Source organism: Macadamia integrifolia, unplaced genomic scaffold (genome assembly GCF_013358625.1).
Source record: "Macadamia integrifolia cultivar HAES 741 unplaced genomic scaffold, SCU_Mint_v3 scaffold537, whole genome shotgun sequence".
NCBI lineage: Eukaryota > Viridiplantae > Streptophyta > Magnoliopsida > Proteales > Proteaceae > Macadamia > Macadamia integrifolia.
This window is the reverse complement of record NW_024870478.1, coordinates 127,672-142,206: the sequence shown is the minus strand read 5'-3', so window position 1 is coordinate 142,206 and position 14,535 is coordinate 127,672. Positions and strand designations below refer to the sequence as shown.

General features: G+C 40.3%; 1 protein-coding gene across 1 annotated transcript in view; it reads left to right on the top strand.

Annotated features, from left to right (window-relative positions):
* Positions 1 to 14,296, top strand: part of LOC122069131 (conserved oligomeric Golgi complex subunit 6) — a 48,611-nt gene extending 34,315 nt beyond the window's left edge. Inside the window, exons 10-11 of the mRNA XM_042633063.1 lie at positions 2,849 to 3,001; positions 13,445 to 14,296. Coding sequence (XP_042488997.1) covers positions 2,849 to 3,001; positions 13,445 to 13,954 — 663 coding nt within the window. The 3' untranslated portion in view covers positions 13,955 to 14,296. The remainder of the gene's footprint in view (positions 1 to 2,848; positions 3,002 to 13,444) is intronic.
* Positions 14,297 to 14,535: the final 239 nt, after the last annotated feature.

The window sequence follows — 14,535 nt, the reverse complement described above, 5'->3', positions numbered from 1 at the left end:
TATTGCATAATAAGGCGTTCCATCCTTCAATACTGTATTTTGCATGTATCCTAAGAAGATTCATGCGTTTCCTGGCCATTTCCATGCATATCTTGTGCCTCTTCGATATGTCTCTTAAAATCACCCTTCTGATACGATACCCGATACCGATACTTTGAACCTTGGGTACAACAACACAAACCCCTCATACATACCAGGGATTTAACACCCCACCTCCTGGCTTTGATACCATATCGAAGTGTCTAACCCAAAAGCTTAAGCAATTAGGTAGAGAGGCCAACTGGTGTATGCTGTCATCTAAGGTCCCATAGTTAGCCGATGTGGGATTTTTCACAAGAAGTCAATAGACTTTATTGAACATGAACAAACCATTATTTTGTAGTATCACACATCTTCTCATCTATGGATGCTTTCCTTAAGTTCCCCCAAAATGTTTAGGCTTAAACTCTGCGTGAGAAACCTAAACAATCTCAATTATACTTCATCTATCTATATGTTGCTTTGGTTGCCTGCTTTCTCCTCCACAAGGCATGGCTATCATTTCATTGTGTCCCCTTCTTGATGATGATGATTTTTTAGTGGTCACTCTTGATATCTCTTGGCTCTTAGTGAACAATTTTTTTTAACTATTATTTATGTTGTTTAACTCACATTTTTACTGAAATTGCATCACATACCTTTTCTTTATCTTATCTTAAAAACCTTTGGATTATGGAACACGCATTAATTGCAATTTTGCATGAGAGTGGACCTAGTAGTGTCTAAACGAGGCATAAGTTGATCCAGTCAACTCTGATCTTCTCTCAAGCTTGGTTGAAGCACATGTTGTTTTGAGTTCTGAAATCTTATTCCATGTGAAAGCACTTTTAGTCTATTCTTCTCTTAAAGTATACCTAGCGATTTAAGTTGTAAGGGGTACACGAGTCATAATGTACAATTCCCATGTGTCAATATAGCTTATACGATCTGGCTTGGGCTTGTCCTCGTAATTCTGTTTTAGATAATATTCTAGGTGGCTTATGTTTCCTATTTTATACCTAATTGTGTTTCCTATTGTAATTGTAACTCTTTATTATGTATTGGCAAGAGGTGAGTGCTGAGACCTCACCGATTTCATTTTTCTCTTCAACCTGCAGAATTCCTCTTCCACTTCCATGGAATTTTCTCTTTCTCCTCTTCTTCTTTGTGATATTGCTGGTTTATTGAGCTTAATACTCTTATATGGTGTCAGAATTCCAATAAACCAGTAATCGATCCTCCCTTCATGCTGTTTTGGAAGTCTCGTTAGACATAAGACTTTAGTGGATTTTCCTCCCAAGTAAGGATTTCATGCAGTGTTGCTGGGTGTAACCATCTAGTACAATCTAGATTGCTCCCATTGAACACTTCAAATTTTTCTCTGGTTGCTCATTTAAGTTCTGACCGTGTGCTCGTATCTCATGTTGTGAACCTCGATTGGATTTTTTTTATCAAATGGATATTAAAAATGCTTTTCTCTATTGTGATCTTATTGAAGAGGTCTATATAGAGCAACCTCCATTATATGTTTCTTAGGGGGAGAATTCAGCCAGAGTTTGCAAGTTACAGAAGGCCATCTATGGTTAAAAACAGTCACTTAGAGCCTAGCTTGACAAGCTTTCTGTAGTCACTTGTTTTTGGGTTTTCACAGTGTTATTTTGATCATTCTATGTTTGTTCGTTGATAAGGATCTAAGGTGGTTATATTGGTTGTTTTTGTTGATGACATTATAATTTATAGAAATGATGAATCTAGAGTTTCTGAAGTGAATTCTTTTCTTGGGGCATTGAATTTTTACGTAGTAAGAAAGGAATTAGTCTCTCACAATGAAAGTATGTGTTGAGACCTATTATCTGAAACAGATATGCTTACCTCTAAACAAGTTGATATTCCTATGGATCCTCATCATAATTTTTCCACTACTCTGACGGTGAAGATTTTGGTGATCAGCAGTGATATAGAAGAATGGGGAAATTGATTTATTTGACTGTTACTCGACCTAAGATATCCTTTGCAGCTGGGGTTGTTAGTCAGTTGATTCAGTTATGCAGTCACCGAAGAAGGTCCACTGGGAGGCAGCTTGTCGGATCTTAGTTCAGAATCAGAGGTTTGGGGAATGATTCGACTTGTCAATAATGATCACCTTTATTTATAAGAAGGTTACAACCATAACAGATAAAAAAAGTAGGGTGTCGCTGACTAAGCGTCCCTATCTACAAGAGTTACTATGGTAAATAATAAAATAACCAAGGTTATAATAAACTACGATCATATCAACACTCACCCTCAAGTTGGTGCAAATATATCATACATGCCGAACTTGTCGATAAGAGGAAGAAACGACTTGTAGAGAACAGCCTTGGTAAACACATCAACTAACTGATTTTCAGAGTATACCAATTGATTTAAGTTGTAAGGGGTACATGACCCATATGCATCATGGGGTACATACGAGTCATATACAATTCCCATGAGTCATATGGCTTATACAATATGGCTTGGGCTTGTCCTCATAATTCTGTTTTTAGATAATATTCTAGGTGGCTTATGTTTCCTATTTTGTATATGATTGTGTTTTCTATTGTATTTGTATCTCTTTATTATATTGGACAAGAGGTGAGTGCAGAGACTTCACCGATTCTGCTTCTTCAACCTGCTGAATTCCTATTCCTATTCCACTGCCATCAACTTTTCTCTTTCTCCTCTTCTTCTTCTTTGTGCTATTGCCGGTGTATTGAACTTAATACTGTTACACCTTCTAAACTTTGGCTACTATTATGTTTTGCAGAATTAATTAACTCAAAATTTTCAATTCTACCCATCATTGCAGATGTGTGAGCAAGCGGCTGAGACACACAAGTCCAGAGGAGTAACCCAGTCATCAAAGAGAAGTAGAATGAGTTCTGATTCAGGCCATATCAGCAGAGATTCTGCTTCACCAGTTGATGCATTTTTGAGTGACAGAACATTTATCTCTTCTCAGGTTAGTTAAAATGGTTTCCATTGGGGCAACTGATTCTGTGCTCCCAGTTTTTGGATCTTTGAAAGTTTCTTGAGATAATACATAGCTGTCTTTGCCCACTAAAGGGTGATGCAGTTATCTGTAGATCTTTTTCGTTAGCAGAAAATCTACTATTTCCACTTTACTAACGGCCAACTGGTACAATGTTCTCAAGTGGAGTTGATGGGACCATTTTTAGTACGTGAAACCCTAAAATAATTTCCTGGACCAGAATTGTTTAGCAGAAACTAGCTTTACATATGATTACAGAACAGGGGACCAGACCAGATTTGGGAGGAATTTTATAACTTAAGACTGAAAATTGATAATAGACCCAAACTCTAATTGGGTGCTCTATTCTAGTAGCAGATCCAGCCTGTAGAACTTGAGCCAAATCTGGTAACAGAATAGGGAGAAGTATTAGTCTCCTAGAACTACTAGGAGTAAGGGTAGCAGATCCAGAAAAGTACAAATCGACTAGAAAACTTCAGATATGAGAACAGAATAGCAGAAACTTGTGTCAGATTTGAGCCAAAACAATGCAGCAACTGGAGAGAGATGCGAAGAAAAAACTGGAAAATAGAGTGAAAACAGGGGTGCCGCAGGGATTGAAAACTAGTATATACTGACCTGTGATACTAAAATAAAAGAGAGAAGAATAAGAAAGATAAAACAGAGCAAAAGTACTCCTACTTTGGTTTTGGAATTCACCAAGTTGAACCTGAGAATCCACTCGGATGAAAATAACTGAATCCACTGTACTTGATAAATTTTTTTAATAATATTACTTATAAATTCGTGTGTAAGGCCATTGGCCAGTGGACTAGAAATAAATTTTGTAAACTGACTCTCTCACTCCGAAACTGATTTGGAATTCAAATAATTACTTGGAATGATCAAAACAGACTAGTATTTGGCACTCTACTCAAAATAGGACTCTAAAAACAGAACATAGAATATACTATCTAACTTTTAACATATGAAGGGATAAAAATTTTGGACTGAACTAATACTACTTGACTAATCTCGTAGTCCTAGCTCCTACTTAGTCTAGGCCCATTAAAGGTGCCTCTGACCATGGTACTTGTCAAGGCATCAGTTAGGTGACCGCCTTGGCATCCAGACGCCTTTACAACTAGTGTCGCCTGGGCGGACATTTTGGTCGAATTGATCGCGTTGTTGGTGTTACCTTGCATCCAGGCCCCCTCCAAGGCCTTGGTTTTCCTAAACATAGTGACAACTATGACTATTAAAAGAAAACGCATTGGACAAAAGGCCCACCATACAGAGAACCCAACCCAAGGGTTATTTCTACTGAACTATGTTCATATCTGCATCACCACTTGATTGGACAAGCTGGCCCTCCAATTTAGGCTGCTTTTTGTGTGATCTGGACATCTTGCTATAAGCAGTATGTTTTCTGGCGGAAAGAATGTGAAAGAGTGGATGCCATGGACGCTATGTTTCCTGTTTTAGAAGATTTAACATGAGAGTACATAAATACATCTATAGAGGGAGTCCTAACTCCTAACACATAATTTCTCATCATACACTCCCATCTTGCCCAAGACGGTATGAAACTGCATTGGGTCCTTTTTTTTTATCCTTTCTTTGGAAAGGGGTAGACTCTTCTAAATTCCTCCACCCTGCTGGGCCTCAGTTGGCTCCCCAAATCTGAAAGAGGCTTAGGGTTGAGAAGAATAAAGGAAGCCAACTCTGTGGGCATCCTCAAGCTCATATGGAAAATCGATTCCCAGCACAGCAGTATTTAGGTCTCTTAGGTGTATTCTCATCTCCTTAAGAATGACTCCATTTGGACTATCTCCCTAATATCAATGTCTCCTGGGTCTGGCGTAATATCCTCCATGCTAGACCCATCGCCCTTGGAGCCATCTCTGCATCCATACATAGTTGTCATGGCGTCGCCTAGGCGTCGCCAAGGCGGCGATCTGGCGTCCTGGCGGAAAAAGAAGTTCATAGTAGTGCTACGATTTACGTGACTCACAAATGGCGGTCACCATTGGCTGATAGGCGTCGTCATGGCACCGCCATGGATGCCAGGTCACGCCTGATTCACTAGGCGGTCGATTTTTTGTAAAATGCAAGGTGATTTCGATAGGGCTATGTTGATTTTTGATGATTTGATGTTGCTTAATATTGGTTTTATACGTTATAGGGTATATATTGTAGGCTTGTAGCATGCTAAATAACTTTAGAAAATAAGGAAAATAAAAAAGTAGCATACTAAATAACTTTAGAAAATAGAGAAAATAAAAAATGACACATGGGCGATTTGACCGCCATGGCAACGTCATAACGGGCGATTCATCCCCAAATCGATTAGCCACCCCCACCGCCTTGGATTGATTTGTCATCGTGACAACTATGCATCCATAGGCAATGGTTCCAACACCAACCTTTGGCTTGATCCCTGGCACCTGAGAGGTATCATTCTCTCGGTAATCAGCCCCATAATTATTTACTACTCTGGATTAGGGAGAAACACATCTATCTCCTCTATTATTCGGGATGTCTGGTGTCCCCTCTTCCCCCCCCCCCCCCCCCCAAAAAAAAAAAAACATTTGTCCTCTTTGCCTCCCCTTCCTCTTGGCCACCGTGTAAGAGAGGACATTGTTTCCTGGCTCCCATGTGCTTCTGATAAATTCACCTCTGCCTCTGCTTGGAACCTTGTCCGCTTCTCCAATCTTCCTACCCCTTGGCATGAAGTCATCTGGTTCAAAGGCCACATCCCACGCTATAGCTTCACTGCTTGGCGAGCAATGACTACCAGCACATCAGGGTGCCATCTTCTTGTTGTCTCTGTTGGAGTGCAACAGAGGATGTTGATCACTTTTTCTCTTGCCCATTCTCCTCAATCACTTTGGAAGAGAATCCTTAGCAGTTGTTGGCCCTCCAGAAGGAGACCCCTTTCCCTTAGTAGAGAATGGATTTAGGTGGACATGACTTTTTCTAGTTCCTTTATCTCCAACACTATTGGAAGGCTTGCTTTCTGTACTGCCATCAATCACATCTGGATGGAGCGGAATCTTTGAAGATGGACTTCCTATTCTCGTTCTTATGACAAGATTTGGAAAGCCGTCTATTTTGACATCCACTACAAACTTGCATCTTTACGTTTTAAATCTTTTAGGGATTCCCCAAGGAACATGCTCATTGTTGTCTCTTAGGGCCTTCTCCCAACCATTTTTTTCTTCCCCTCTTGATTGTTTTGCCCCCCCCCCCCATTTGAGCTTCCCCTCCCCCCTTGAGTTGTTGTCCCCCTTTTCTCTTTCGCCGAGGTTCATCCTTGGGTGATGTCCTCCCCCCTTCTCCCTTGTGTATTCCTCTTCTTTTGGTTTGGGACATCATCAAAGAGGATCTTATCAAAGCTTTCAGGAGCTTTTTCAATCCCATTCAAATCAAGGCTATCAGTCATACCTTCCTTTGCCTCATCCCCAAAAGGAGGGTGCCAACACAATGAATGATTTTAGGCCAACCCCCCTCTATAACCTCCTATACAAGTTTATTGCAAAGATCCTTACCAATCGGATAAAGACTATCATTGACTCTCTTGTTAGTGATAACCAGTCTGCTTTCATCCCTGGAAGAACCATTGGAGATTAACATTCTTCTCTGTCATTAGATTGTTAGAGGTTTTGACAGAAAGTCCCACCCCCTCGGTAGCTCTAATGAAAATTGATATTCACAAGGCCTTTGATTCCTTGAGATGAGATTACATTGTTTTAATTCTCAACAAGATGGTCTTCTCTCCAATCTTAACCAATTGGATCTTCCACTGTATTGCCTTCCCCAAATTTTCAGTTCTGGTAAATGGCAGCTCGACGGGGTACTTCTCTTCTACTGACATTCTTCAGGGATGTCCCCTGTCCCCCTACATTTTCTTCCTTGCTATGGAGGTACTTACTCGCAGTTTGCAATCTGCCTCGGATCAGAGCTCCATCACCCCCATCATTAAATGCAAGACCATCAAACTCAACCACCTTGCTTTTGCTTAGGACCTGATGATCTATTCTCGAGCTAATGATACTTCCTCAAACACTATTATGCACTGCCTGAACCTTTTTGCCTCAATATTTGGTCTTCGTATTAACCCTGGGAAATCTCTCATCTTCTTGATAGGGATCTCGGAAGCCTCCAAGAACTCCTTTCTTCAGAAAATAGGATTTTCCCTGGGCTCTCTCCCGGTTAAGTATTTGGGCCTCCCACTTATCCCTGCAAGGCTCACGTGTGAAAGGGAAGCTTCTATCCTTTCCTGGCCGTCTTGAGCTCATCAAATCAGTCCTCCAAGCCATAGTTGTCACGGCGCCAAGGCAAACCAAGGCGGTGGAGGGTTGTCTAAGCACTTAGGCGCCCGCCTTAAGGTGAACTAGGCAAACAAGTGTTATTTTTTATTTTTCCTATTTTCTAACATTATTTAGTAAGTTATATATACCTTGTATCATAAAAAATCAAGATTAAACTACATCAAGTCATTAAAAATCAACATTTAGCCGCATCAAATCATAAAAAATTAACATTAAGTCATATTAAGTTATAAAAAATCAACATTTAGAGAAATGCTCTTATTCTATAATAAGTTTGACTGGTCAAATGGTTTTATTTTTACATGAGACTTTTTGTATTAGTTATAATATAAAACCAGCTTTCTAACAAGTCTAAGATTACTTAAATCTGAGTTGCAATGACAAAGTTATGCTTCAATCAAACTTATTTTTAAGTGCGCGAATACTGTTAAAATCGCCTGAATGAAAATAATTTTATGAATATCAAAACAAAATATTTTTTTACCGGACTTTTGGTTTTTAGCAATGTTTTAACATAATAGAATTTATAAAATTTTTATAATTTATAAAAACCCTAGTATTTAAAAGTTGAAAATCGTCCCTATAACCAAAATCCAGTTTTTGTTCTTGGACTGGGGGGTTGACTTTTTATCCTTTTGGAATTTGATTTTTAAACTATTTTTATTAGATTCAAATAGGGGGTATTTGCTTATTTATGAATAATATCTTAAGTAAATGAAATAACAAAAACATTTACTTGAATGATATTTGGCATAAATAAGTGCCGAAACACAAGGCAACATGCAGTGCAACAAGGCGGCTGTCGCCTAGGCCCCAGGCAAAGCGCCTGGACGCCTAGGCGTCGCCTTGACAACTATGCTCTAAGCTTCCTGCATCTACTGGTCTGGAATCTATGGTTTGCCCAAAGTGGTTATAGCCAAGCTGGAATCTTTATTTGCTTCTTTCCTTTGGAAAGGGTGTGAATCCTCTAGATTCCTTCACCACCTTAGTTGGGCTGCTACTTGCCTTCCCAAGAAAGAAAGGGGTCTAGGCTTGAGACGCATTAAAGATGTCAATAATGCAGTCATTCTCAAGCTTATTTGGAAAGTGGTTAGCAAGAAGAAAAGAATTTGGGTTGACTGGGTGTATGCACATCTCCTCAGGCTGGAATCTTTTCGGTCGGTCCGCTCTCCATCCAATGCTTCCTGGGTATGGCGCAAGTTAATCTCCTTAAGACCTATTGCTTCTAGAGTCATTTCCTCTCGTATTGGGGATGATGCCTCCACTTATCTTTGGATGGATCCTTGGCATCCTAAAGGGCTCCTCTCACAGGTTCTCAGTGCTAGAAATATCTACAATTCAGGGCTTCCAAGGCATGCTATGGTTGCTGATATCATCTCCTCTGGTTTATGGGCCCCCCTGCCCCCTTGTCTGATCAGATAGCTGAAATTTGGAACTCTCTGCCAATCATTCCCCTTCCGGGTCTCAGGAGGATGAATGTTATTATTTGGAACCATGCTCCGAGTGGCCTCTTCAGTGCAAAGTCTGCTTGGGACTTTATCAGACCTCATGGGCCTCCTTCCCCTTGGCACAAGGTCATTTGGTTCAAGCATCACATCCCTCGGCAAAGTTTCACTGCATGGCGAGTCTTTATGAATTCTCTCCTCACGAAAGCCTTCCTCATCCAAAGAAGAATCTAGGTTTCTCCTTTATGCATTCTTTGTGGTTCTCAACCTGAAGATACTGATCATCTCTTCTTGGCTTGATCTGTCTCCTCCTCCATCTGGAAGTTAGTTCTTTCCAAATGCTAGCCAGTTTATAGAAGAATTCTCCCTCTTCAAGGGGAGTGGATTTTGATGGATATGACATTTCAAGGGAAGACCATCTGTGACTATGTGGGAAAACTTGCCTTCTGTGCCACTTTAAATCAGATCTGGATGGAGACATATCATAGGAAATGGACCTCCAACTCCAGCATTTAGAAAAGATTTGGGATTCCATCTTCTTTGATGTTAAAGCAAAGATCTCAAAATTTTCTTCCAATTGTCCCCCCTCTCCCAGAAATTGTCACATTGTTGCTTTCTGGGAGCTTCCAAGCTTTGTAATCAAGAATCTTGACTCCCTCTTAGGGTTGTCTTGTTTTCTTTTCTTCTCCCCCCTCTTTGGAGCTGTATATTTTTCGTCTCTTTGGTAATGAATTATTTATTCACTAAAAAAAAAAAAAAAAAGGTCTATACCCAGAAATAGATACACAGCAGGCAGGACCCCAAACATCAGAATGAATCAAAGCAAAAGGAACAGTACTTCTATTATCAGAGATAGGATAAACATTCCGAGCTTGTTTATCGAAAACACATGCATCACAATTAAACTGGTTCTGAGTACATTGTTTAACTAAAGCAAGAAATAATCTAGATAAAGTTCCCTATGGGGGTGTCCTTGACGATAATGCAAACTAAGGAGCTCTGAGAGTGCCAAATCTAAAGATGTGCGAAGAGCCTGTGTAGGTCCATTGTCCAAGTAATGGACACCACCACTCATCCTACCATTGCCAATCGCCACCCACCATCACTGCCGCCCCCTCCCTTGCGCCATCCTCTTCCTTGTGCACAACCTCCACCATTGTTGCCCCTATGTGCTGCACCTAGTCACCACCCCCACCACCTCTTACTGGCCACCACCCCTCTCTCTCTCTCTCTCTCTCTCTCTCTCTCTCTCTCTCTCTCGCAATCTTCCCCCTATAGCACCGCACCCATTTCTTTCCCTCTTTTATTTGGTTCCTTAGGGTTTTCCCCTCAATGGTGAGTTTCTTCCCACCAGGGGCCTTCTCCTTGTTTGAAACCTTAATGTTTACCTAGACCCGTATAATGGACTAGACCTAGACAGTTAAAGACCTAGATCCTTATGTTTGGCTAGATCTGGACGATTTCTTTATCTTGTGAATGTTCTTTGGATCAGCAACTTTGGCTTATGAAGACTGGTACATTGATTCTCCAGAATGGGGGGAATTGTGGTTCTAATGGTGATTACCCTACCTTCTCTGCTAGCTCCATCAAGTTGGATGGGAGCAACTATCTGATGTGGTCTCGCTTCTACTACTTGTCTATTGCTGGCCGTGGATATACCGGTTTTCTTACAGGTACTAATGCTTGCCTTACTACTGTTGTACCCCTCAAGACAAGTGAGATGCTGCCAACTGTATGATAATGCCCTATCTTATTAACTTTATGACCCCGTCTATTGCTAGGGGTTATTTGTTGCTTGGTACTATGAGATACTTCTGAATATCCATGCCATTAACAAATAATCCATTATTACAACACTCCACCTTAAGTTGGTGCATGAATATCACACATGCCCAACTTGCACAAAATAGAATAAAAAACTTTACTACTAAGTCCCTTCATAGCAATATCCACTAGCTTATCTTCACTTCTCACAAAAGGAATGCATATGAAGCCTTTCTCTAACTTCTCCTTGATTAAATGTTTGGATAAAAACCTCTAAAACCCATTAACAAATAATACATTATTACAACACAAACTAATACGAGGGATAGTCCTGATTGGCTGCTAATGATTAAAAATAAATAAAACTCTTATCAAGTTGAGTTTAACCACTAAAGCAAATGTTTCCTAAAGCCTAATGATCGACTCCATGCACTTGGCTATATTCTTTAACCACTAGCCTTGCCTTATGTGTACTGATAGTTCCATTTGAATGGTGTTTGATTTAGAACCCATAATCCTACAGAGACTCTTCCCTTTGGAAGACCTAACTCGGAATTCTGTTGAATAAGTGGATGTTGCATCACTAACAGCATAAGTAGATAGAGGTCCAGTTGAAGCAGTCAATTATGCAGATCAGCAGTAGTAGATTAAGAATTCGATGTTGCAGTAAGTTGGCCCAGTCTCTCACCCAGCAGTATATTTTATGCCCAGCAGCATACTTCAAGCCAACTGAAAGGTTGAACCAGCACCAGTGAAGGCATAGGTAGGGGCTTCAAAGGCGTAGGTATAGGCACGACAGGTAAACAAAGCAAACAAAAGCAGTTCTGGGCTGGGTCGAAAGTACAATTCTTCTCAAGTGCCTTCATCTCCTCACTCATAGCTTCCTTCCATTTTGGGTCAATCTTGACCTCAATGACATGCTTTTCAGAGTAGAGAACGAGGAAAGAGCAATTGAATAAGCAACACCTATTGGAGAGATTGAATCATGGGAAACACACTTGGCAATAAGATTAGTGCAAGGTTTTTTTCCCTTTCCTAATAGCACTAAGAAGATATAACTCAGGAGAATAGAATGGAATGTTACCTAAATTAGGGGGATGAGACTCATGATGAGGATCAGAAGAGGACTGTTGGCAGGTCTTATTCTCCCTTCTTTTTAAAAAAATCAGAATCTCCTATTCACCTTCCCCAATTCTTTTAGGTTCCCCTTCTACAGCAACCAACAATTATTTTTTTATTCTGTCACATTTCCTACATCTATATCCTTGGTCTTCTCAACATTAAAAATAAATGTTAGGACAAGTAAATGTTGCATGACTAGCACCTCTTTACTTTTACTCTTCCCCTGAAGAGGTGGCATTTGTGGGGAAAAGAAAGGCATAGACTCAAAGAAGGTAACATCCTCAGATACAAGTCATTTTCGGGAGGATGGATTGAAGCACTTGTGACCTTTTCTAGTAGGAGAGTATCCAAGAAAAAGACAATTGAGAGCTTTAGGTTCAAGTATAGTACAATCAGATTTATGAACATTGTAAAGAAAACTGAACCAACCAAAACCTGTGAAGAAAAGGAAGCAAAACCGAGAGAGATATCTAAACCCACGATAGTTTAGTGTACTTAGCCATCGTGGTGCTCACCTTTCTTTATAATCAAATAAGTAGAGTCTTGGTAGGAAACCTACGAAGACTCAAACACCTAATTAGAACCTAATAAGGAAACCCAAAACAACTCTAAGACTCGACTCATAGCACAATGGGGACTCTCTCCTTATCGTGAACACTCTTTAACACTCCCTCTCAAGTTGGAGCATACATATAGCAAAAGAAAGCTCTGGCTTGGACGAACAAGAGCACAGAGAGAACACCATTCAACCATTGTGAAGCCAGCAGCAATATCAGCTCAAAAACATCAAACAAGAACATCATCAGTGGATAAAGAAACATTGTGTCGAATAAACCAAGCACAATCATCAGCAATGAACAACACCACCAGAAGCCCTTCCCAAAGAAGGCACTCCAACAAAAGCATAGCATCCAACAGCTACATCAAAAGACCTTCCCAAAGAAAGCACTTCACCGAAACTGTGGCACTCAATAGCTACATCAAAAGCACTCACAAGCCTCAAACAAAGGTCTCCCCAAACCAAGTAGCAGCATCGGGTTGCTAGGGACCAAACAACATCAGGTTGCTGAATATACCAAACAACATCAGGTCGTTGAATACAACCATCTAACATCATCATTTGCTAAGATATGTAAGACTAAAAAAAAATAAAAAAATCATAAAGGGCGTACCTAGTGCACGAGGCTCTCGCTTTTGTGAGGTCGGGGGAGGGGAACTACACAGCCTTACCCCTGAGAATGTCGAGAGGCTATTTCGACCGCTTGACGTCACAACATTCCTACCTTACTGTTGCTTGTTGGTCCAAGTGCGTCCCAAAACGGAATGTGTTCATGTTTGAATTTTTTTTTTCCCCACAAACTAAGTATTATTACTTTAGGAAAACTATATGTAGTAGATCTACATCAGATCTACTATGAGTTGGAGAGACATTACCATAACTATTTCCTCTGGGGTCAATATTATGCCTATATTTGGTCAGTGCACAACATCATTCTACTCACTCCTATCCCTGAAGACCCTTCCAGCTGTGAGTTTGAACTATCCTGACACTCTTCATTGGCATTAGACTATTACTATATGTAAGAAACCTCATCCTATATTACAATTTCAATTGAATGCACTTATCTCATTATACGGTGTACTCCATTTTAGTGTTTATGCATGATACATGTTATATATTGCTTATTTATACTATTTTTTGCTCCAAAAGTGTATTTCCATGCTATCTTGACTCTGGTATGGTGTTTTGGCTCCTTGGATCTGCACAGAATCGAGAAACACCCTCCAAAATCTTCCTGGTCAACTGCTTATCTGCCATTCAGCAACCATTGCTTGGACATGATGTTGCCGCAGAGTATGTTAGGAATCTTCAAGCAATGATTGATAACCATGTCAATATTCTTGTGGAAAAAGAGGTTGATGCTATTTTAAGAAGATGTGGCTTGTTGAACAAGATATCTCAAATCCAGAATCAGTTTGATGAGGACACTGATGGCCCACCACTGGCCGAAGTGGAAGATATATCACCAGCCTCCCTTTCAGAGTCGTTGAAGGCTTTCTTTGGACTTGTGTTAGGAAGTGAAGGTTCTCTACCAGAATTTGAGCAGATGCAGGTCCCTCGGCTGCGATCAGAGGCTTGCATTCGAGTTGCTAGGTCATTAGCTGATCTTTACGAACTCATTTACAAAGTGATCATGGATCCCACGAACCATTACCCAGACCCCAAGTCCTTGGCAAGGCATCCACCGGATCAGATAAGAACCATCTTAGGGATTTGACTATGCTAAAATACTCTCAAGGAATGTTTGTTTGGCTCAGAGGAACTGAATTATTTTTCAGTTCATTCATAAAATGGAAGGGTTTCACTTGTTCTTTAGATTATTGATGCCATAATTTCCTTGCCCCGGTTCACAGCAGCATTATTCTCATTCGCCTACTAGTATCTACTTGACTCACTGATGTGTCATTTTCCTTTTATGTTTCATGGAGAGCACTGGAATCGTTACCATGGTATGTGCTGCTGTTGTAATTTCTTCAATTCATATTTTAGAGAAATATTGAATACATGTAACTGTATAGAACTATTCTAAACATTTTGGTTTGAATCCATTTTTTATTCACACCCTATCTTCTATTTGCGTGAGCCCAATGGATTCCTAGCAGGCCTGCAATTGAAGGTTCTCTCTCACTGATAGGGGTTTGGGTGGATTTTTTGTGGAGGGGCATTACCGTGTGCTTTTGAACCAGATCAGGCTGATTGTAAATCAGGAAAACTACTGCAAATATGGGGAAAGTCAGGTAAAACAACTTAGGATCAACGCGTGCAAACATTGAATGTCACCGTGGTGGTTCTTTGTTC